The 25,436-nt window shown below is 39.5% G+C and overlaps 2 protein-coding genes and 1 long non-coding RNA gene across 3 annotated transcripts; 1 reads left to right on the forward strand and 2 right to left on the reverse strand.

Annotated features, from left to right (window-relative positions):
• On the reverse strand, positions 1–1,634 carry LOC134223416 (small ribosomal subunit protein uS10). Its single transcript, XM_062702552.1, has 4 exons — positions 1,476–1,634; positions 1,145–1,297; positions 636–725; positions 1–215 (listed from the first exon to the last, which is right to left on the reverse strand). The coding sequence occupies exons 1-4, from the start codon at positions 1,476–1,478 to the stop codon at positions 99–101; spliced, it is 363 nt and encodes a 120-aa protein (XP_062558536.1). The 5' UTR covers positions 1,479–1,634; the 3' UTR covers positions 1–98.
• Positions 1,635–9,349: 7,715 nt separating this feature from the next.
• Positions 9,350–10,215, forward strand: LOC134223417 (uncharacterized). The gene is made up of 3 exons (XR_009982569.1): positions 9,350–9,632; positions 9,712–9,821; positions 10,073–10,215. It is a non-coding gene; the product is annotated as an uncharacterized LOC134223417 (long non-coding RNA).
• Positions 10,216–19,885: 9,670 nt separating this feature from the next.
• On the reverse strand, positions 19,886–23,505 carry LOC134226265 (zinc finger protein 1-like). The gene is made up of 3 exons (XM_062706925.1): positions 23,332–23,505; positions 22,767–22,953; positions 19,886–21,456 (listed from the first exon to the last, which is right to left on the reverse strand). The coding sequence occupies exons 1-3, from the start codon at positions 23,355–23,357 to the stop codon at positions 20,776–20,778; spliced, it is 894 nt and encodes a 297-aa protein (XP_062562909.1). The 5' UTR covers positions 23,358–23,505; the 3' UTR covers positions 19,886–20,775.
• Between the last annotated feature and the right edge of the window lie 1,931 nt (positions 23,506–25,436).

Raw genomic sequence — 25,436 nt, forward strand, 5'->3', positions numbered from 1 at the left:
TGCTAGCAGGGGAAGTGAGGACGATTAGGTCAGCATTTTGATCTGCTCACGACTCTCACTCCACGCCCACCCATTCGACCGGGGTAGGGTCGAACCGCTTAAGGATCGGCGATGGTGACCTCGACTTCTACACCGGGTTCGATGTTGATCGAGGTGATCTGCTTCACGATCTCCGATGGCGAGTGCAGATCGATGATACGCTTGTGCAGACGCATCTGTAATAGAAGTAGAGAAAAACATCCGTAAAAATTCTTGATCGAAATAAAAAAAAAATCCTAATGAAAAACATTTTAAATCTAATTTTATTCTTTAATTTTCTTCAAAATAAAAAAGGTAAAGGAACAAAGGTAACAAAAAATGGAATACAGAATTCGTCCTTGACCTGATGTAAAGTTACCAGATCCACGTATAGTTAATAAGTTACAATTTCATTTAATAAACCACTAGAACAGCAAATTATTGAAAAAAAGTGTATGAACCATTAGAGACTTGAAAAGATTTCTAGACATCGATCAAGCACTATGACGAGGAACAAATTGTTCTCGGCGCGACCTTCATAAATGATGCCAATGATCTGGACATGCACTTTGGTTTATAGTCTGCCTGTTGGATGGGGTGGTTGAACTGATATTTACCTGGAAGCGATCCCAAGTCTTGGAACCCTCACCGCAAGGGGTCTTACGGGTGGTGATACGCAGGATCTTGGTTGGCATCCGGACGGGGCCCTGCGGAAGAATGAACATACATGTTATTTAAAAAATACCTATATTAAATTGACTGTAGAAATTGAAATTCATAATATATTATCAAATTCATTCGATTTTATGGCAGGTTTCAATGAACTCATGCAATAATTTAGTCAAAGGAATTTAGTTTGCTGTAGCATCTACTTAACTAGGGAAAGGAACAGGTTGGTTTACATTCCAAACCCCCCAGGTAAATGCATATTAGGGGCCATCCACTAAGTACGTCACGCTCCTAGGGGGTAAGGGATTCCGAGCAGCGTGACGACTCATGCAAAAATTTTAGTTTCAATACAAAAAGTGTGAAAAAATGGGAAAGGGGTGTCAAAATTCGCCTATTTTTGCGTGACGTACTTCATGGATCTTCCCTTAGTCTGAAATTTAGGAACCGGATGACTCACCTTAACACGCAGCTTCTGCTTCTTGGCTCCGCTGATCAGATCGGCGCAAACCTTCTCCAGACTGCGGACATTGCGCGAGGTCAACGTAATGCGGATTCGGTGCACGGTGGCGGCCTCGGCAACGGGCTTTTCGACATCCTTTCCAGCGGTGGCCTGATGGTTAAATAAAATAGAAGGATTAGCAATTATCTACACGTGTAACCTTATCCTAATCGGATAACATAACCTAGAAATGTTTTCAAAAATTGATATTCAAAAGTTTAAGATATAACACTGTGGCTAGCTTAACTTACATTTTACAGAAAATGCATGAAACTGTTTTATTATTTACCATTTTAAATTGTTGTAATTGTCCTGGTCGAGGTAATCAGAAATCTCTTGATCAGCGCTGAACCAGATAAAAACCTTTTGCTTGCATGAGCAGCAGTAAACGAAATGAACGAGTCGAGGGTTTGAAGTTGTCAAATTTTGCTGCTTGCGTTCCGTTCCTGATGACTTTTCCCGCGCGAGAGAGGAACGCAAAACGTTGCGTTTCTCTCTTCGTAAAACAAAAGTGCGCAGCCGTTTTTTAAGTTTGTTTTTTGCGTTTTTGTTTCTCTTCTGTGGAATCCATCGTGCGCGTCCACATTTTGGTTCAAATTTTTTATTAAAGTTTGTCTGAATTTATTCAATTCTTTTTTGTTTTATATAAAGATTAATATTATTTAAATTGTGTAAAATGTGAGATGAATACTTCAAATATCATCCGAATTTCTCGTAAACTATTTCGTATAAGCCATTTTATGAGACAGATTCGAACAGCTGATCGAAATTTTGAGTGGAGGGCTCGGTGGATCAATCAAGGTAACTCATTTTGCACTCACCGCATCAAAACAACGGCGACACTGTATACGCAAATTTCTATTCGTGTTGTTTTGACAGAACATGTCTACGGTGGCTCGATCTGTTCGTTTCATAGCGGCAGTTTTTGCTTATTGATTGATCCATTTGCATGTAAACTATCATCATTTCGTCATCATCATCATCATTTCATTTCATTTTCGCAAATGTTCCTTGTAAAATGTAAATATTAGTATTTGGTCTCCTCCCAAGTAACCATGGAGCTATATATGCTTGCAAATAATATAGCCATTAAAGCTGACTTAAAGTGGAAAAAGGCCCTTTTACGACCGAAATAATGCTCCATTACTTTGACATGTTAAAATAAAACATAAGTAATGCATCGCTGCATTCGTGATGCTGAGCTAGTGCATCGTTGCTTGACAGTTGATGAATAAAAGCATCTTTACATCGTTAAAACTGATCTAATGCAATTAGCATTTAATATGCTGATCTGTGATTGATTACATGCAATAATTAATGCTTGGTGGTTACTTGGGCTGTCATTTGAGCTTTCTATAAAATGGCTTATTGCAGGTAAGTGTACACAGCAAAAAAAAGTTCTTGAATATGCTGCAACCCACAGAAGCATTCCCGAATAAAAAGTAGAGGGTTGTATCAAAGATATCTCGCTTAACTTTTCAAAAGGACCTAAGTAACATTTTTTTTATGAATTCTCGCTTAACTTTTCAAAAGGACCTAAGTAACATTTTTTCCATGAATTAATTTGAATAGCGCAATCAACAGAACAACATGAAAGTTTTTGATTGCAGTACTCAAATTAATTTATGAAAAAAATGTTAGTTAGGTCCTTTTGAAAAGTTAAGCGAGAATTAATTTGAGTACTGCAATCAAAAACTTTCATGTTGTTCTGTTGATTGCGTTATTCAAATTAATTCATGGAAAAAATGTTACTTAGGTCCTTTTGAAAAGTTAAGCGAGATATAGGGACGGGAATGGTTGACATTTCGACATAGTTGTTTCCAGAGTCTATTATTCCGTGTATAGTAGAAAATCGAAAATTTGTTTTCAATAAAATGAAATATCTGCAGTTATCAGACGTCGCAACTCATTTCTGATTAGTGCGCATGATAGTAGGGACACGGCAGGTATTTCCGTCCATCGTCGTAGGGGCTAAAACCAATGAAAGCAACGTACATTTGCTAGAACTCCACTATAGCAGAACGTTGCTCCTGAGCCTACGATTTGGTACGTATGAGTTTTACAAAAAAGCGTCTCTTTTATTGGTTTTCGAGACTATGACGAACAGACGAAAATACCTGCCGTGTCCCTACATCCATGCGTGCATGATGCGCACTACTAATGAAATATTTCAAATTGTCGCGACTCGCGTCGCAGCGCGAGTGCTCAATCGCGCGGTCCGGTTTGGTGCCGGCCCGACAATATATATAGAGTTACGCAAAGAGTGAAGCCAAATCTACCTATTGAACTGTCAAACCGTCTACCTATCGAGCAAAGTAAACAAATGATTGTTGGTAAGGCGGAAGTATTGTTATCGCCTGTTGATTATTATGGCGAATTAAAACTCATGAATTGAAATGTATTAGATTTGTTCTAGAAACAGCTTCAAAAAACTTCAATACACCCCCCAATAAAGTTGCAACAAGAAACTCACGTGTTTGCACTCTGTAGGTGACTTTGGTTATCGAATTAAAAAGCTTTAGAAGTGATCACTCCCGTGAAGTCACTTGAAGGGTTGAACAAAAATGAAAGTTTTCAACATAATAACAAGAGCATCATTCTGAATAAGAGTAAGAAGATCCTCTTTGCGCAACTCTATATAATAGACTCTGGTTGTTTCATAAGGGCCGAAGCCGAAGTCGCAAATGTAAACAAATCGAGTTTATGACATAGATCGAACCTCCTGGAAATGTACTATATGTAGCATATTAAAAATAGTACAAAATGTTGTTTTTTTGCTGTAAAAAACAGAAAAATACAAAAGGGCGATTCAATCAAAGGTAATTGCCTATTTCCGGGGATTAAACCACCCGACTTGGACGTTAATTTACAATGTTATGAAAACTCATATGTGAATATGTACGTTATGTGGAAGATATTGATTTGGAAAATGTATTGGAGGTAACCACTTTCCCTTCGATGGGACTCGAACCCATGATTCTACAGTACGCTAGACTGGTGCTTTAACCAACTAAGCTACGAAGGACCTCCGTCGGCTTTCGCAACCTAGCGGCTACTGAACGAGCTCGAGATTCCCAAATTGGACGCATAGTCAAATCACTCGCAATCCATTTATCAAGCCAATACTTCCACATGTGTATTGTACACGTCCACATTAGAGGAGCGTGAGTATTTAGAATGTCTGGCGGCTATACACATTCTTCATCAGCAACGGTACTGATCAAGTGAGGTTGTGTAAGCTATTTGCCAGTCGGTCGTCAAGCTCAGACCCGACCGCATTGCGTAGGCAAGAGCACGCAACTCAAGTTCAGTTCAATCAAAAGGGCGATATTACATTTCCGTTGGAATTTTTTTCTTGGTGCGATTGCGCCCCGTTCTCTCCATGGCAGCAAAGGGGCTAAACTGTGCTTCGTTTTTGCATTATGACACTTCACTCTTGCACCAAAAACACATCCCCATAAAACATTTGACAGATGGAAAATTTCCTGATACATCGACGAAGTCGGGTGCCGAGGAAAACAACTGTTTTTATCTCCGACGAAATCGGGTGCCAATCAAGGTGTCGACGAAATCAACTGTTTATTCACCGACGAAATCGGGTGTAGTGAAAATCAACCATCATGGATGCCAACTAAATCTGGTGCTGACCAAATCATATGCATGGACAACCTATTTAGTCGGGTGGCTCTTAGACATTATTTAGATCGACGTATCAATCGATGGATCAAGTAGTGTTTATATAGCCGATTTAATCGGGGTAATAGTTGATAAAGTACATCTGTTTAGTGTATTGTTTACAAGTGAAGCAGTTGAAATCATTGCACAAAATATAATTATTAAAATTAGTTAGAAAGAGAATATCTAACATGTTAGTTCCAAAATGCGTAGTGCAGTATCAAATGGCAAGTATGTGTGTATGTATGTGTGTGTGCAAAAAGTATCGTTCATTTTTGGCACTTATCGTTAACTCGCAATAAATTTCGACGGAAATTTTTGGTTTCCATTGAATATTGGTCGGACTGGACTATTGACTAAGGGTCAATTTCTTCACCCCCGCTTAGTCACTAAACCAGGTTTAAGCGGGGTAAATACCGCTTTAGAGTTAAACCGGAGGTGAACAAATTGGCCCTAAGAGTCTTTGGTCAAACTACATTCTTTTAAATTACTTTATTGTAAAATTAGTAATAAACCAGTTCTTCGCTACATGTTTGGGCACTTATCTTCAACTGATTTGTTCGCATTGGCTTGCTTGCATTCGAGAGGAATTCTATCCCACTGTTTCCCATGGTGAAATGATCGGATCAGATTATGAACTCTGAAGCTATGACCAAATACATTTTTTATTTCAGCAAAACACGAAAAAAGGCAGATTATGGAGGCTGAATGGAACAATTTTCGAAGCCCTTCCAATCTTAAGTCAGGAATCTGTCTGGTGGGAATGAGCTAAAGGTGATCAGATTTCTATCTTTTTTAAATTCAATTCTTCAAAACTCTAAACTATCCACCTGGCGGTAATGGTGCTTTTCTCATAGTTCCGATCCAGCCCATAATCAATAGAAATAGGACAGGAATCCTCTTCAAATGCAACCTGTTGCAAGGATAATTATCTAAAAGGTGAACTAAACTTTTAACGCGTTTTTGAAATATTTTTAAACCAACTATTTCTAGTTGCCTTCATTTTCCGATAGCCTATTTCCTCACGAATGGCAGCCATCAACTCCAGGAAGATAACTCCTGGACCCTACATATCGTATACCCATCAAGACATGGGCCGGGATCTACGGCTTTTCTTGCTTTCTGAAGGAAGATGCTCTCAAATTAATTTTTTATACTCTATTTCATAGTGATTAATATTCATTTGGAGTTTTTGAAAGGAAAGTGCTGCGTACCATCTAGGGTGGGATGCAAATGGGGGACGATGCGTGGAGGAGACGAATGAACCACGAGTTGCAACAGCTGTTGGGAGTACCATTAATCGTTCGCACTGCAAAAATCGGAAGACTGCAGTGGGCCGGGCACATAACCAGAATGTCGGACAGTAATCCGGTGAAAATGGCTCTCGACAATGATCCAACGGGCACAAGAAGGCGAGTTGCGCAGCGGGCAGGTGGAAGATGACTTGCAGACCCTCCGTAGACTGTGTGGTTGGCGACGTGTAGCCTTGGACCGAGCCGAATATAAACGACTTTTATGTGTACTGTAAAGGCCACTTTGGCCTTAGTCTGAATGAATAATAAATGAATCTATTTTCATAAGTTCATCACTTACTAAATCAGATAATATCGATCAAACAAAATACAAATAAATCACCCTATTTCGTCGGGTTATGCTTGCTTTCGGTTTTAAATATCCGATTAATAACTTATTTTGGTAGACCAAAAACAACCGATTTCATCGGGAATCGTCTACTGTCCATTAGAATACAATTACTAATCGAGCAATTTACTTGCTTTTAATCAGCCGATTTCGTCGGCTGCATTTCATTATTTGATTGAACAGTTGATTAATCATCCAATTCTTCAGATTTTCATCAGTCGATTTTGTCGGTTTGATTGCTTTTCTGCCGTCGACTATGCTAGCCGATTAGTCTACCGACTAAATTTCTTCAAATCTATTGATTTAGTCGGCCGATTTAATGTATTGTTTAATCGCTAAACGCCCATGTAAAGCTCCCATAAGCGTCTGTGCAACAAACAACCGATTAGTCGGATGCAAAGTAGGCCGATCCGACCGACGAAAACCGACTAAGTCGGGGGAAAAGTCGGTAGGATGTTTTATGGGGATGTGAGCAAAAGGGCTAAACGGTACTTTGAAAACACAACGGGGCGATGCAAACAGGCGATATTGACAAATAGGTTGACAGCCGGGCGTGAAATTTGGGCGAAAAGGATGTTGCCAAAAACATTAGGGCGCAAGTGTACACTGTTAGAAAAAAAGGACGACTAGTTCTTAAATCATATTTTCAAATCGAAATCAATCCAAAGTAAATTTTATTTATATGGGGCTTCAATGATTAGATGTGGATGTATTTCATGCAAACTATTAACATTTAAAATAACATCTAATTTTTGTACTACAATTGAAAACATGTCATGGAACATTGGAACCCATTTTTCTCCATTCGAGCTCATTGCGACATTGGCCCTTATGAAACAACTGTGTCGATTTCTTTTTACCATCCATTCTTCCATGCAAAAAAATAAAAACAAAACAACGGCAGCCGCAGCAGCGGCCACGCCAAGCAGATGACAGTCAGCACATGCTTTTTTTCTATTTTCTCTCCCCACGATTAATGTTTTCGTACAATAATTTCACAACGTATAACCGTTTTTGGTGAGAAAAAATCATTTCATTACTCCTTGCTCATTTTAAAGATAAGAACGAATAAATCAGTACCAACGGATAGCACTCCTTCTAGGCTTTGCGCCACAGGTAATTAAACTCGATTCTGTGCTGTTAGCGCTGTGCACGAGCCGAAACAAAAAATCTCATGCAACTGTTGACCGCACGCCGGCACGACTCTAATGTAGCAGCAAACAAACTGTTTGCTTCATCGAAAAAAAAAAATGTCACGATGTCGCGTACATTTTTTTTTGCAAACTGTTTCGGCTTGTTTGGTGCATGAAATTTAACTGGATAAAATGTAAACATTCACATAATCAGAGTGTTTTAACGTACATTTCCCAACACAAGACCGCAAATTGAACGTAGAATTACACTCAACATAATCCACACGTCCATGCTACGTGGAAAATCACGTAGATCGCAGAAAATGAACTTCTTTACAGTTTTATCTGACAACGGTAGCCATTATCGGACATAATATAGACTTTACACGAACATCCTGTCGCTTTTACGGTTACGGCTTCTTCACTGTTACGTGAAAATCACGTACACGACTGATGTTCATTTTGACAGCAAATACTCGCATTCATTCTAGAAATGTACTGATCAGGCCTCGCGCCAAAATAGATTTGCTGCTTCCCAATTGTAAAATTAAACACAGTAACATTATTATTTGTTTGTGAAACACCAAGTCTACAGAAATATCGCAGATAGAAATAAAGGTGTAATTAGGGAGCTAGCGAAGCAAAAAAACTACGCCAGTGAGAGAATATTTTCTAAATTCGACACTGTTGTTTCATAAGGGCCAATGTCGCAAACGTAAACAATGCCTTTTCCTGCAAATTCCTCAACACCTAGGACCGCTCCCAGCTAACCACCACTTGGAATTGGTGGCGCTCCGCGCCTTCTATCGAATGGAAGTGGAAAATACCGCCAGAAGTCTCTAATCCTCCTGAAATCAGCAAAAGAAGTCAATGTTTACGTTTGCGATTTTCGCCCTTTTGAAACAACAATGTCGAATTGTGCTTGAATCAAATCGTGAATAAATGTTTGCTTATATTTACAGGGAATTGATTGAATCGTGAAATCAATTCAGATGGCTACCCAGAAACCCATGCAAAAAAAATGCAATCAATTCTTCAATTCTATCAAAAGTTATTTTACAAACTCTGTTGGCAAAGACATTATGAATCGAGTTAAAAAAATGTGAACCATTTTCAATAAATATACTAGTTAAAATATCTAATTAGCTCGAGTAGTTTTTATTTTTTTATTTCACTCGATGAAATATTTGGACTAATAATAGTTAACGAAAAATAACTTGCATTTTAATCAAAATATTTATATCGTGTAATATATCGTGTAAGTCACCAAAAAATCACGTAGCTGTCACGTGACACTCAGGTGAATTATGAGTTCATTTTTTGTTTACTTACGTTTCACGTAGCACTTACGTGGAAAAGGTGATGGAAAAAAGCCACCTATGTTTTCACGTAATAATGACGTTTGGAACACACTTAATTTAGTTTAACGGGCTCGGTAATCAAATTACCGATTTCTCAACAGCTGAGCTCTCGGTAGTTCCCTCGGTAAAAAAGTTTTACAATTTACCGAGTATTCGGTTTGCACTCTCGATGATGAGATGTCAAATATTACTGAGTTAATCTGTAAAAACTACTGAGAGCTCAGTAAAAAAACTACTGAATAATTTGTAAAAAGAATACAGACCTCTGTTATGAATATTACCGAGCAAAATGTATTTTATTATTTCAGCTTTTCATGCACAGAAAAAAATAATATTGTGCTACAGAAAATATCATACTTTGTATATTAAAGTTGCCCAATTTACGTTAAAATAAAAGTTAAATTGTTTTCAGTGAAAGTTAAATTTCTTGGTTAAAAGTTTTATCCGTTTTCATTGAGTGTAGATTTAAAAGTACAACTTTTTGATAAGAAAACTGTTGAATTGTCAATCCACCCAGTATCCTTTTAAGTCAATGACAAACAACAACAATAGAAGTTGTCAACTTGCTTTCTTTTTTGCACGAGTTTGTGTGCAGTAAAAATTCTGGCTTCGGCTCCTAAATCTTGTTAGCTGCTGGTAAGTATAAATACTAAAGGCCGGAGTGCTAGCTGACTATCAGCTCATATATTTATTATCTTTATTAATTTAATTACAGATACAAAATAATCAGTTCCCCAGAATTTTTCGTGCGACGTTGCAATAAGTAAAGGCACCCACTCTACGGCCATGGCGCAAACAACCAGAAAAACACCAAGGAGAGATCAGGTGAGAAAAAATTATTGATATGCATGTTAAATGTTGCACAAAAATGCTTATGTTTATAGGCTGTTTTTGGTGCTAACTCTAACTTACAATAGCGTGAATGGATTTGGGTTCTTATCCTTGATTCTTATCTAAATTTAGGAAACCAAAAATCTAAATAAGCACCCAACTCCATTCATGCTATTGAAGCGCTAGATTTGGTTACTGTTTTCTTGTTGATGATCCTTATGTGAGACTTGTTATTTTTCTTACAGATTCGGCTCGGGATTTTTGACTGGAAGAACGACTATGGCGCGATAAACGGCATTTTGAGGACATCCGCATGTGTCCGCGTCAACTCAAATTAATTAATAAAGTTGAAGTTCAAAATAAATATATAATAACATAAAATCTAAAATCGATTCCATAAAGTTTTGAAAGAAAGCATGAATAGACAAACTTTTTTGGGGAAATTAAACCTTCCTTTTCAGATTGAAAATACTAAACTTTTTTTTCTACAGTTTGACAGACAGTTCCACAATATTATTTTGAAAGTTTTGTACTTTTATTTTCAGATCCTCATGCCACTTTCAAAGCCTAGGCGTGACAAAAGTTTTCGTACTTTTGTTTTAAATATACTGAACTCTCTACGAAAAAGAACCAACGCAACTTTTTATTTTAACCAACGTTTCTTTTAATTTGATTAATGATTTTTCTTTCTGTGTGGATAAAAAATAAAAGAAAAAACATTTTAATTCGATAGGTAGGGTAAAGCACTACTTGGGCCTATGGACCCGATTCCCGGCTCACTGCACAGAAAACTAAGGATTTATACTTTTTGGAAGCCATAGGTTTATGATTGATAATTTTTAAAAAGTCTCCCATTTATTTCGCACAATACTCAATATTTTCCAACTATTTATTTCACTCCTAATTGGTCCAATTATAGAAAATAAAAATGTAGATTCCGAACATTCGCTCTCCGTTGCTACACCACTGAGCCGGAGTGAATCTTTTCACTTTTACAAAACGGCATTTGCATATAAACACCTACCTGAAAATCGTCACAGTTCTCGTTACAATCATTGCTTCAATCTGTTAATCACCACACAATAATTCTAAACTCACGCACTTTAATCTTTTCTTTTTGTTCGTTTCACTAGAACTAATATGAACATATTAGAATACATTTAAAAATGTATCCTCAAACCGAACAAAAATTCACCTCGGCCTAAGAACTTCTAGCCGCACCGTGCTGCCAGAAGGCCAGGAGTCTTTTTTAGTATGAAAAAAATCGTTCATCGTTCATAGGAAAACTATCTAATTAGCTGCCGCTATCATGTTATTTATACACTGCCAAAAATATCTGTATAAGATATATGTGTCGCCGTTATAAATTTTTGCAATAGCTCCACCCTAATATATTCGATATAGAACCACACATAAATTAAATAATTGCTAATTCGAGACCACACATAAAGTTTATTTGGATATATTTTTTATTAGTAGTTCGCGTGGAGAATGGTTATGTGTGCGCTGATATACATCATAAGTTAAATCTATGGATTTTTGCCAATAAATATGTGTGGATTTTTGGTAGTGTAATTCTCTCGATTTCAAAAAGTGAAAAAATATAGTTTTTAAGCGTTTGAAAGTAATTTGGATGAGTGAATATATCTTTTCAACAAACAAAAAATATTAAAAATAATACCATCTGGCATCATGTCGGCGTTGAACGTGCATATTTTTGTTTACGTCGCATTCTCTACCGTCTTGAGAGAGAATGAGAGTAAGATGTTGAGAGATTGGGCGAAATTTTGCTTAGGCCGGGAACTGGCCGGATATGCAATCGCTATGACTGAAATGAGTACTGCACATCGTTAATTTAAATCAAATGAAAGCTTTTTCAAACGATGTTTACCAAGAAAAGCTATTTTTAACCAGAAGTGAACCCCTTTGCAGTATTGCACGGCCCATGATATTCAGGAAAAGTTGTTTCCTGTTATAAATATCAATTAAATAATGCAGTCGTATGCATGTTAGGCCGGGAATGGGGTAAGAAACCCTATGTGTTTATTTTTGAAAATTGTTATTTTCGCAACTATTTGAAACAAATTCGATTGAATCGATGAAAATGATTTTCGATAGTTCCCTAAAATCCTGAACCTAATGAAACGGAACGGTGATAGTAACGGCAAGATTTGCGATTTAGCGCATAAGAATTTTATGCCGAATCCTACTGTTCCAATCTATTGTCATTCTTTGCTTGATCCGACGGGTACAAAAATCAGAAGGATGATCAGTTGCTGATCTTCCGTAGACTGCGTAGCTGGCGACGCGCAGCTTTGAACCGAGCAACATATTGGCTTCCACCGTTCTTGATATGCGCACGGAACAAACGCAACGGATGCAGTTATTTTACTGAAAATTGCAAATAATGGATAGGTATGTGGTTTTATATTTTATTTTAGTTGACTGCAAGTTGGTTTGCTTCTACTTACCGAAATATTAATCAGAAAATACTTATTCTGATGGAATGACATCCAACTAATCGCACAAACTTCAAAACCCGAAAAGATCGAAAAGAAATATGGCGCCACATCCAGCGTCCTGTGTGTCCGCTGGAACCTGAACTCGGTAAAGGTGTTTGCCGTAAGCTCAGCAAAACATATTATTTTTACTGATTGCCCAGTATTTTTATTTGACAATTACAACCAGAGATTGTTAAACAGATCAACCCGGTATTCAATTTTACCGATGTACTGTAAATTGTTTTACATTGCTGAGAAGTCGGTATAATTTATTACAAAAATCAGTAAATTCTTCAAAATCAACTGAACTCTCGGTTCAAAAACAAGATTACCGGGTAAAATCCGCAAAAAATATTACCGAGGCGGATTTCTCGATTTAAGTGTGAAAATAAGAGTGTACGTATAGTACAGAAGTCTATGCAAAATTTGAACATCAACATTTTATGCATGTTCATGTCGGATGGCTAATAGCCGGAATGTAGGCAATTTACTGAAGTGCAATTTCAGCATTGGCTGGCAAAATTGAATTTTTCAATAGTAAAATGGATTGAATCAATTGTTCACAACAGTTGTATAGAATCTTATGCAAAGTACACACCAGTCAAGCAGTTTGACGAACATTCACTCCGCCTCCAAGAAAACGCTTCGGTTGCTGCTTTGTTTGAACATGTATGAAGTTGTTCGAATAACCATTTGACAGTTGGCGGCTCGGTTGGAAAAAATTAAAATTGTTTGATTTTGGTTTGAGTTGTCGGGGGGTGGAGTCAAGGTTCGCCGAACATGTTTGAGCATTTGTAGTGAAGTTGCACAAACCCCCATATATTTTTTGACGGTTGGTGCTCAAGTTGGCGCTTCGGTCGTTCGTGTGTGATATTGTTGGTCGAATAAATTGATTGTTCGTGCCGCTGTTGGTAAAACTTGATGGATGTTTGAATAAACTAGAAGTGGAGTCAATGTTGGTCAAACTGCTTGACCGTGTGTACGTTTCATTAGAAAGTTCACTGATCGACTCATACCAAAATCTCCAGAATCCGTTGAAAAACGGCTGAGTTATTAGCTCGTACTTCCTGACCTCTTTTCGTGACGCTGAAAACAAATCCTATCTTGTCTGCGCGTGCAAGAGAAAGATGAATAAACGTCAGCAAGCCTTACAAATCAACGAACGGCACTCCCGTACATCCAATGCGAAAGAAAGAGACAGCAAAGCATGCGATACTGCTCTGTCTTAATTGTTTATTTGTTCGGAAAAACTTTATTTCCACCGCTAGGCTTGCTAGCGTTCCAAAGTCATGGATGGACTATATATACCACGGCAAAGATGCTTATAGCCTATTCAGATTACGCCATTAATGACATAATAATTGGCGTTTCAGGGTAAATACGCTTTATGATGTCATTATTTACGTAATATTCCATACATTTTGCGCTGTCAAAAGATACCCGCTAAAAAGAGTCATAAAGAATTTATTACGAACAATTATTACGAGAGAGCTTTCGTTCTAATAGCCTATTCAGATTGGGCTATTTATGACTTTGTTAAGTGAGAGGGTATCCAATTATTACGAGGTGTTCAGACTGCAGCAAGATAATATATCTTGACGTTTCCATGTTTCCTCATTTGCACGCTAATACAGGGTTGAGTTCAAGGAGAGTTTTAAAATTTAATTTGCGAAATCAAGCATTTGTGTGGCGACAATCGAACATTTTTTTCTGATCAAAGTTTCTATGAAAAAAAAAATATGAAAAGGGATTTTTGAAGAATATTTGAAGCTCTCATTAAGGATAATGAGCGAAGCTACATTCATTAGTTGGGTGCGCCGTTCTTTGGGGAATCAGACTATTCCTCAATTTATTTTTAAGTTTAAAAAGTATTTTGATTCTGTACTATGATCGAACGGAGATTTGATAGAAAAATTTAGATACTTTTGGGAATTCTCACAAATAAATAAAAAAGGACAATTGGACCAATTTTCAAGAAATATTATCGAACTAAAATGTATTTCCACCAGTATCTCCATGTATGAAGGGCAACTCAGCAATTTATTTTTTTTTTTCAAAAATGGAAACGGAACCATTGCGTTCTACTCGACAATCAATGATACAGCTTCTAACAAAATCGAATCGTGTGAATGTGATATAATTTAAACTGGATTTTGGATGAATTAATGCATTACCAATCCATGTTTTATTTAAGGTTGTTCTACTTTATATATACATCCCATTCAAATCGTACAGTTGTCCCACGTGAAAAATGTTGAAATCCAAAGTATATTAAGCCATTCAAGGAGCAGAATTGAAACAATTTATGAAATCATGTTTATTCATCAAATATATTCGTTTTACAACCATTCCTACGTTTTAAATTGTCTTCCGCATTGGCCCTTGAACTTTGAAAATTTATTCGATTTGTTCCATTAAATCTAGGTTTAAGTTAAATACTTTATGTTAATTCAGAGAGCATCTGTTTTTTAAGCAATTCATGTTGAATAAGTGGAGAATAAATAATTATCATCATTATTTTTCATCATATAAAATGCTTTCCACAAAACCATCACAATCCGAGTTATTCTTCAGCGCTCAGAAGATTTTTCCATCTAACATGCATTCGACCCTGCTGCGACAGAAAGAGCATGACTGTCAACTACGAAACGAAATGAAAACAGAGAGAATTTTCTCTCTGGCAAAGAGAGCGTGACGCTTGGCAGTTTTGTTTTGTTGAATTTCTCCCTGCATCCCAGTTAGAACGAGAGCTCTCTCGTAATAATTGTTCGTAATAAGTTCTTTTTAGCGGGTATCTTTTGACAGCGCAAAATGTATGGAATATTACGTAAATAATGACATCATAAAGCGTATTTACCCTGAAACGCCAATTATTATGTCATTAATGGCGTAATCTGAATAGGCTATAATTGTGGTGAATGGTTTGTTTATCGGCTCTTAAACAGAACAGCACATGGGGAGATCGTTGCCTGGATCTTTTTGCCTGTCTTGGCACGGTGGTTTCCATACCACTAACCAAGCCGTCCACAACCAGGACGTTAGGCAAGAAGATTCACGCTTCGATTGTGTGCTGTTCAATAGATGGTCTTCCTTTCTCCCTTTCACCCTCTTCGCTTCATACTTGTTCGCGCCCTAGCGAACGGCTTTCAATCTGATGATTTTCAATTATCTTTCGATTATCTACTCCCTCATACTTTGAGTAGAAATGACCGATAAAGCCGATAAACAAACCATTCAGAAAAAACTACGTTAAGAACAAACATATTCTAGGTAAATCCAAACATAAATTTAGTTTGTTCTGGCATCAAAAATAAATATGTTTGGATCAAACATATTGTTGCATTTGAAGCGAACGAAAACTTTTTTTGAATCAAATGTGCGTTTCAAGTTGTTTCAACCAGCTAAATGTTTGAAGCAAACATGGATATTATTGTTTTGGTTCGACCACTCATAATATTTTGATATCAATTCCACCAATTTTCATATTCTGGTAGCATTTGACTACCAGATTTCACAATTCCAAACGTTCATATTTCATTTACTTACCTTTCTGTACCTAAAAAACATCCTTATCATTAATTTGGAAGCAAGAAAACATCTGCTTCTACTCTTGCTTCTACTCCTCTGCTGCTTCCGATCGGATCCGATCCGAACTCGAGTGTTTGTTTACTTTTGCAAGAGCGAGCGAGGGGCTGCCCACTAGTGAATGTATAAAACAAACAGGGATTTAATTTGGTTTTAAAAATAAATATGTTTGATTCAAACATATTACCATTTTGGAAATAAACATGTATATTTTTGAAGCAAATGGATGAAATTTGTATCCGTGAGCGTCTGTTCCCCATGTTAAAGGCAGCTGATCATCGTCCGAGTGCCAGCGAGAACTCTAAACTAAACTTTTGCATCGTGTCAGCATCGAGAAGGCAGCCCCTTCAACGTGATGTAGGTAGCGCAATCCTGGTAAGGTAGCCTACCGAAGATTCTAAAGTTACCAAGAAAGGCAAAAGTAGAGCAAACGGATTGATTCAACGGCAACAGACCCGGCAACGAATAAAGGACAACGATTGGAATGTTGGATCTTGGAACGTGAGAATTTTGAATGAACCCGCACGTGTTGGGCCCCTGGCTCGTGAGCTGCAGAAGGTCGGCGTGAGTGTGGCAGCAATTCGCGACTACGAAGGTAAATGCTTCACGCACAGTCTGACAGTTCCTTATGGGATTTTACTGTGGAGGAACAAGAATGGGTGATTGGCGGCCATGTTTCACGCACAGTCTGACAGATAGCAATGAGATTTTCCCATAAGAGTGAGTAGAGGCATTACTTTCGTATTCGCGAATCCAGGAAATAAGGTGGCCCAGAACTGAAGAACGTGAATTCCGGGCGGTGGATCGCTTAGCGAACACTTTATTCAAGTACCACATCTAGTATAGCGGCGGTGACAGAGCAGAACGAGGAGTTGGCTTCATGGTGATCGGGAAGTAGATGAAGCGTGTTATCCGGTGGAAGCCGATAAGCGACCGTATTTGCGTGCCTATAGCCTGCCCAAGTAACCAAAAGTTCATTTAAGAGTACGTTTTTCGCTTAATCAGCTTCACTGAGCTGCTTAAGCAAAAAACGTACTCTTAATCAGCTTCACTGAGCTGCTTAAGCAAAAAACGTACTCTTAAAGGGATTTTTGGTTACTGAGGTGATTGGCATCTATGCCCCAACGAACGATAAGCCTGATGACGTGAAGGATGAGTTTTATGAGTGCCTTGATAAGGCCTACGGAGAGTGCCCAACACACGATGTTAAGATTGTCATCGGGGATGCAAATCGGAAGAGAAAGTTTCTTTCGCCCTGACATTGGTACGGAAAGCCTTCATTCCGCTACCAACGATAAAGGTCTGCGACTTGTAACCTTTGCTGTTGCTAGAGGGATGGCAATCAGCAGTACCTACTTTGCACTTAAGAATATCCGCAAACACACACGGCAATATCCGAGTGGAGACACTTGCTCACATATAGACCACGTGCTGATCGACGGACGACATTTCTCGGATGTTATAGATGTAAGATCCTTCAGAGGTCCGAACATTGACTCGGATCACTACTTAGTAATTGCAAAAATTCGGGCGCGACTTTCTAGCGTCACGAATTTACGAAACAACAGAACGATGCGTTTCAATAGCCAACGCTTGTCTGTTGAAGGAGTTGCTGAACAGTACCACCAGAAGCTGGACGAGCGGATAGGAGATGCCATCGGATCTGGTGACGTGTGTTAGGCACTGCACAGCGGCGCAAACGAAGTGGTTGGTTTGTTGAGGAGTGCCAGCGAGTGACGGACGAGAAAAATGTTGCGAATGCTAGTGGCTCGTACCCGTTCCAACAGAGAGCGGTACAGTGTAGCAAGAGCAGAAGAGAAACGAATCCACCGCAGAAGAAAAAGGTAACACGAAGAGAGTGTGATAGCTGATGCGCAGGAGAACAAGGATAGAAACGATATGCGGAGGTTTTGCGCCACTGTCAATGGCGCGCGGCATAAGACTGCGCCAGTGCCCGCCATGTGCAATTACTGAGAGGGGAATTTCCTGACAGACAAAAGTATGGTGGCAGTCAGGTGGAAGGAGCACTTCGAAGATTTGTTGAACGGTGAAAATGAAGGTGTATTAAGGAGCAGGATAGACATAGTCGGCGATGGTCAAGTTGTGGAACCACCTACACTGGACGAGGTTAAGAAGGCTCTAAACTAGCTGAAAAACAGTAAAGCTGCTGGGAAGGACGATATCGACGGTTGAACGGTTGAGCTTCTCAAACACGGATGTGAGCAGCTGCATCAATCAATCCATCACATTATCCAGAAAATATGGGAGGATAAAGAACTGCCTGCCGGCTGGTTGGATGGCCTCATATGCCCAATCTATAAGAAAGGGAGTCTAGAGTGTGCCAATTACAAAGGGATCACACTTCTGAACTCGGCGTACAAAATCCTGTCGCGTATCCTGTTTAACAGACTGAGACCGCTTGAGGAGTCCTTCGTCGGCAAATACCAGGCAGGTTCTCGTGAGGGCCGATCAACGACGGATCAGATGTTTAGCCTGCGGATGATCCTTGATAAATTCCAGGAGAACAACTTGCAGACTCATTGATTTCAAAGCAGCGTACGTGAAAAGAAATGAGCTGTGGCCAGGGTTTGCAGAAATCGCTCTCAATAGATAACAAAAAACGATAAAAGAGAGGCAAAAACCTCTTCGATCATAACGAGCCATGAAAACAAAACTATTGCACTTGTATACAAGTTGGAAGAAAACTGATTCGGATAGGCGGCCCCCACCGATGAGGTTTGATAAAACGCGTTGTTCTCGCTCATTCTATGTTGGGGGCCATAATTTATTCGCACAGCTGTGTAAAATAAGTTGAAATGCATCATCAGAACCGGTGCCCCCCAATTGGGGCTGATTAAAAGAAAATTATCAAATTTATAACAATTAAAATAAATCGCAGATTTCTGTGAAATTTCGCCGAAATCTCAACAGCAGAACTGTTCGGTGAATAATTTTACAGATTTTCGGTTGTTTTGACAGTTGAACAAAGGAAAAATCATTTGGTGAAATAATTACCGAACAGTTCTGCTGTTGAGATTTCGGTGAATTGAAGCAAAATTCACCGAAATCTGTGAAATGATTTAAGTGTGTGAGTTGTAGGTCCCCGAATCAGTTCATTATCGTAACAGCTACCGAAAAACGTCTCTCACGGTATGCTACCTATCGAGAGTGTATACAGATGTGATAAGTTTGGAGATTTGGATTCAATTCCTGGCTGTGGCAGATAATGTCCGACCATGGTTTTCCGGCGAAACTGATTAGACTGATAAGTGCAACGCTAGATGGCTCGCAATCAACTCAAGTCGAGTCAAGTACGAGACACTGAAGACGGCCTTACTGTTGAGGTCGAAAACGTATCTGTCATGGTACAATTAAGTGGGGGAAATAAATGGGATTGTACAAACTCGTCTCATTACAAGTGAAGAAATTCCACTGAAAGTTCAAAATAATTTTCGTAACTTTATCAAGACAAAGTACATGGTGGCAGGTAGAGATAGGGGAAGACCTAGTGGTGTTGGTGCCGAGGTAGTGCTTGATGGGGATGTGTTTGAAGTTGTTGAAGAATTTGTTTACCTAGGAACGCTTGTGACATGTGACAATGACGTTTCCTGTGAAGTGAAAAGACGTATTGCTGCAAATATGGCCTTTTACGGATTACGGAACCAGCTTAGGTCCCGCAACATGCAGAAATTTGCTCTATACAAAACTCTGATCCTACCAGTGGCCCTTTATGGACATGAAGCATGGACATTAAAAGAGTCGGACAATTCGAAAACAATTCGATGAAAGTTGGAAGGTGCAAAAGCTACCATGGGATAAAAAGGGTTAAGTGTTGAATTCTTCAGAAAATTGTCCTAGCTGTTGTCTTATGTGTTCATATTTTCGGTTCAATTTGTGAAGGGTGCATATGAAACCATCATCGGTAGATGCATATTTTTCTTCATAAGATCGCTCAACACAAGTCTATCTAGCTGGTTTGTAAAAATCACTTTTTTATTTTCATTGAAGATAAAATGTAGGATCCTAATTTCTAGCGTACTTTTTAAATGTAGTTTTCTGTTTTATTTTTGGTTTTCACAATTTGTTTCATCACAAGTAACACATTTCCGTATTTCTTCCTTTTCACACACTGTAACATTGGCTGTCCCATCTATAGAAATGTTGCAAATAGGTTCGTTTGTTTATTTTTTTTTAGGAATTGCATATCCGTTCGTTTAGTATTTCCGGTTGCTGTTGTGTTTAGTTCCATCTTAACCAACAAGAAGTCAAATACCATTAGTTTGAATTAGTTTACCTTTCACATACATAGGAATTTTGAAGAGAATTATGTATAAATAGAGCATTGTTGATATAATTTGACGTATGGGCTATTAGAAGTGTTTGGTTGCGGTTAAATCTACCGAGTGCCGGGTTCTATTGTTTTATGCAGCTGTTGGTATTGATTAAACATTCGTTTACAAGATTATTGACTAAAACGAAGAGACCAGAATCCGATTTGTTTGATGCCGTAACGTTTCGGGTGGAGTTGTGTGCGTTCTCAGCACGTTTGAAATAAATAATTCGGTGCTGTACAATTTCGGATAAGATAAACATATAATAAATATATCAACAAAAACAAGCTTAACATAAATAAAAACTTTGTCGTAAGACAATTCCGGACTAGATCGGAGGAACATGGCCAATTTGGTATCGATTCGACTCCACTCGTACACCGTTCGGCATCAAGTACATCTATTAGTAACCACTATCGCTAATAATTGTTAAAAACACGTACATATAATGTGTGTGTATGATAGTTATGGCAAAAACGAAGGAAGTTTGTTTCGTTCGTAAGAAGAATTTTACATGCTTGATAAATCTTTCTAGCTTGGATTCCGGATACCATCGCTGAGGGTCCGACCCGTTTGACTTCGAACGATGCTTCCGATCCCGTCGGCACTCAAGTTCAGTGGCATCGCCTTGCATCGTTTTGCATTCCGGTGCATCAGATAGTAGGATTTGTGTTTGAATAGTTTGTAGCAAGTATCACATTGGAACAGATTTGCTCGATTGTGCATGGCTTGATGTTTGTCGTAGTCGTACTTCAGCTTGAAGCTCAGATTGCACTCGATGCATTCGTACAATCGCGGTTTGCGTGGAATTTTGTGCGGTTCCGGTTCCCGGAGGTTGGTGCTGTTGTGGTGGCTGCGGATATGTAGCCGAAGTGTGGACTTGAAGTTGAACACCTTGGAACAGATGACACACTTCAGGTCCGAGGAGGCTTCTGATTCGTCTCGGCCCATCTCAGTTACGACAAACGTACCGCAGGCAGCATCCAACAGTGGGCTACCCGGCGAGGGAAAATCGGATTGCTCTGAACCAGGTGGCTGCTGCCCCCTGGGTACCATCAATGGTAAGATGCCCAGTGGGGGGTGGTTGGGTGCGCCCGTTTCGCTGTACATTTTACTCAGCATTTCGTAGTACGCATCCTCATCGAAGTTGTAGCCCAGTTTTGCCCGGCAGCTACCACAGAGGGGTCCGATTTTGCCATTAGAGGGGGTTATCTAAAAGGGGAAGATAGTGATGATTTTAAAATTCTTTTTTTTTCATTGTTCATTTCAGATTTGAAATTCTTATATTTTATTTCCATTTTTTCTTTTCAGATCATGGGGTGAGTTTTAACAACTATTTCTGGAAAATCAAAATGATAAACAAACAATGAAGAATTGGACTTCTTCCAAAAATTTCATCCACCTAAGGACAAGGTTGCGATTCAAATTACCGATTCGTGACTAATGTGCAAGACTGTCTGATTTTGTGTTCCGCTGTTTTATTATATCTTCGATGTTGTCCAAGTTTGGCAAAGACAAATGAGCCTTACGTGAACGATTCCCACCTGAATTCTTAATGGATATGTCCACTGGAGTACGTGAAGCCTACATCGAGTAGGGTATTCCCGATATATTTCAACCATCGCTAAAGGAGGAACAACTACGATGAAATATAGACGAAATGTTTTACATGTAAGTCGGATATGTAGTCACCTGAAAAAAGCTTGTCAGTTGGAAAAAGAAGAAAAATATTCGATCAAAGCGATACAGAAGTTATGGCAAGCGATCGAAATGCGATCGAGACGAAAACAAAAAGGCAACAGCAGCTCCCTATGTTGATGAATCTGGTGGTGATACTTTTGCACAGAAAGCAAAAAAACGAAATTGAAGCAACACCATCTATCTGATGTCGTTATAAAGTAAAATGTAACAAGTCCATCTGGAACCGAAAGAGCTGGCAACCTATTTTCGGATTTGCTCATCGTAAAATCACAGACGAAAACGAGCGGAAACAGACAACTGAAGATGCCAAAGCGAGGATAGCAGCATCGTACGGTATTGCACTTGAACACACTTAAATATATCATGATTAGTTTGAATCAAGTTTAATGAGATTTTTCTTGTAATTAGAATACAAGACATTTGGTGATGGTTCTGCAAAGTGTTACAAATGACTGAGCCTAGAAAATCAATAAAAAATGGTATTACAAGGAGGGTTTAGTTTGAATACCATACAGGGGATGTACTAATAATAGAAATATTCTATGTGTGTAATAAACAGTGTTTAATAAATTATTGCAGAATCGGAAGTAGGTGTTACCGAATAATATCAACAAATCAAAGTTCCAAATTCGATCAACCATATTCTTCGGACAAGCTGAACGAACTGCTTCTATGCATTAGAGAAGAACCCATTGAGGGTAACGCTGATTGCGAACAATTCTGCAAGTCTGTTCAGCGCTGGAGATTAATTCCCAATAATGCGGAAACTTGCTTAAACGGTGGGATGGCTTATAAATAGAACGCATATCACAAAGACTCACCTCGATCTTGGCTATTTTGTACACATTGTCCACGATTCGCTTCAGCTCTTCCGGTGACTCGGTTTCGATCGATCCCAGCTCGTCGAAAGGTAGCAAGCACATGATGCATTTCCTCCGAACCAATCCCAGCGGTTTTTCTTGTTCAACAAAGATAACATTGTCGTCTTCCGTCGGCTGGGAAGTAGTCCTACAAGAAACAACGTCCACCCCAAACAATATCCCGGATTATTACACCATAGTTATCTCCTGTACGTCCACACACTGGCACCCGTGGCTGACTGGAGCACAATTTTCCTGAAGGAGTGAGCGAGACTGCTCCCCCAACAAGTGGAAACGAAACAATACGCATTACTAGCGCGCACACCGTTCCGCCGTCTTCTGTATACAAACTGCACACAACTAGGGCACGCGGAGAAGGTGTGCAGAGAAGGAAAGGAAAGAACCAACCGAATGAGCAGCCCAAAGCGAGTGTGTGGAGAGAAAATTGATTTCGACATCTTTGTTCTCCCGACTAGAAGAGGGGCCCGCTGGAAAAATTTTCTGCCGTCCGAATTTTCCGACCTACCTGGACTGGTGCTGCTCCACATCCATCACCGGCAGGCTGGAGCGCGCCACGGCAACGATTATACGCTGAGTTTGGCTAGTTCGGGACGCTGGGTGGTTGGTAAATAAACCACGAAGTCACACACACGGCACTTGCGAAGCTCAGCACTGCTTGTATACTTACAATGACATGGTCGCTTTTTTTCATATAAAGGAAAAAATGCAGCTGAAAAAAAAACTTTCGCTTTTCTTTCTTATTGGAAGAATGCGACGTTGTAGGGTTCCGTTGACAGATTTCAGTTTGAAAAAAAAAAGCGGTTTTATGAGATTCTGCGCACAACTTGTCGACGGCAATGAGAATATAATAGAACAAACAAATTATTGCTGGAGGATGGGATTTTTTTTTCGGTTGGATATCATTATGAGCTTCAACTCCTGTTGCTCTTCGGAAACATTTGGCAGGGTTTTGGTAAAAGCCGTTGATCCAACTTGATCTAATGTTCTACCACGTTTTTAATTGTTCGCTGCATATTTTAGGTTTGGCCTTTTAGGTTTGTAGGGCCTGAAACCAAGCCCCTAAATATCCGGAGGGCTATCTAATATATTTCTGGACGAACAAATTTCTTGGAAACCATAAAGCACAGTTTTGCTTACAGTTCGATAGAGCCTGCTTCCGGATACATGCAGCTTTTCATAGAACTTTTACAGAGCCCACTGTCAACCTCCACCACATTCTAGGAAAGCCTCACAACTCGCAGTGGCCTAGGGCTGAGTAGTCAAGCCCTTGGACATATGACCTATATAGGACTTGCTGTCCATACTGAAGGATTGATTTTTTTATCATTTAGTAAGTTACTGTGACCAGTACTTCAACTCCGTAACTAGTGGAATTTTAACAACGACAGTGTGTCGACTACCAGGAAAACCTGGAATTATTAGGGAATTGTCAACTTGGAAAATTCTTCAGACAATCAGGGAAATCAGGAAGTGAGAAAGTGAACATGTTGTATTCGCATAATTTAATTAAAGGTTCGATTGAGGAGTCGTTTTAATGTAAGAATAAATTATGCATATGTCATAGGCTGGCAGTGAGTCTCAATTGGAGAAGGAAAGAATTTGTTTCTTGTGGACTTGAACACTGGGGCACGTGACTCACCAAATTAAATTTTTATTTTATTTATCATCAGACTAAGGCCGGAGTGGCCTGTGCTGCACATAAAAGACTTCTCCATTCAGCTCGGTCCATGGCTGCACTTCGCCAACCACGCAGTCTGCGGAGGGTCCGCAAGTCGTCCTCCACCTGATCGATCCACCTTGCCCGCTGTGCACCTCGCCTTCTTGTTCCCGTCGGATCGTTGTCGAGAACCATTTTCACCGGATTACTGTCCGACATTCTGGCTACGTGCCCGGCCCACCGCAGTCTTCCGATTTTCGCGGTGTGAACGATGGATGGTTCTCCCAACAGCTGATGCAACTCGTGATTCATTCGCCTCCTCCACGTACCGTCCGCCATCTGCACCCCACCATAGATGGTACGCAACACTTTCCTTTCGAAAACTCCCAGTGCGCGTTGGTCCTCCACGAGCATCGTCCAGGTCTCGTGTCCGTAGAGAACTACCGGTCTAATAAGCGTTTTGTAGATAGTCAGTTTGGTACGACGGCGAACTCTATTCGATCGGAGCGTCTTGCGGAGTCCAAAGTACGTACGATTTCCAGCCACTATGCGTCTCCGAATTTCTCTGCTGGTATCGTTATCGGCGGTCACCAGTGAGCCCAAGTACACGAATTCTTCAATCACCTCGATTTCGTCACCACCGATAGAAACTCGTGGTGGGTGGCTCACATTGACCTCTCTTGAGCCTCTTCCTATCATGTACTTCGTCTTCGACGTGTTGATGACTAGTCCAATCCGTTTAGCTTCGCTTTTCAGTCTGATGTAGGCTTCCTCCATCCTCTCAAAGTTACGTGCCATGATATCAATGTCGTCGGCGAAACCAAATAACTGGACGGACTTCGTGAAAATCGTACCACTCGTGTCAATCCCTGCCCTTCGTATTACTCCCTCCAAAGCGATGTTGAATAGCAGACACGAGAGACCATCACCTTGCCGTAACCCTCTACGCGTTT

Source organism: Armigeres subalbatus, chromosome 3 (genome assembly GCF_024139115.2).
Source record: "Armigeres subalbatus isolate Guangzhou_Male chromosome 3, GZ_Asu_2, whole genome shotgun sequence".
Taxonomy (NCBI): domain Eukaryota; kingdom Metazoa; phylum Arthropoda; class Insecta; order Diptera; family Culicidae; genus Armigeres; species Armigeres subalbatus.

Bases quoted from the DNA above. Each gene is read 5' to 3' on its own strand.
- LOC134226265 (XM_062706925.1), bottom strand. From the start codon at position 23,357: ATGGATGTGGAGCAGCACCAGTCCAG. The intron at 22,954-23,331 runs GTAGGTCGGAAA...TGTTTCTTGTAG, and splicing joins GTGGAGCAGCACCAGTCCAG to GACTACTTCCCAGCCGACGG. The intron at 21,457-22,766 runs GTGAGTCTTTGT...TTCCCCTTTTAG, and splicing joins ACAAAATAGCCAAGATCGAG to ATAACCCCCTCTAATGGCAA.
- LOC134223416 (XM_062702552.1), bottom strand. The intron at 726-1,144 runs GTGAGTCATCCG...ATTCTTCCGCAG, and splicing joins AGCAGAAGCTGCGTGTTAAG to GGCCCCGTCCGGATGCCAAC. The intron at 216-635 runs GTAAATATCAGT...CTTCTATTACAG, and splicing joins AGACTTGGGATCGCTTCCAG to ATGCGTCTGCACAAGCGTAT.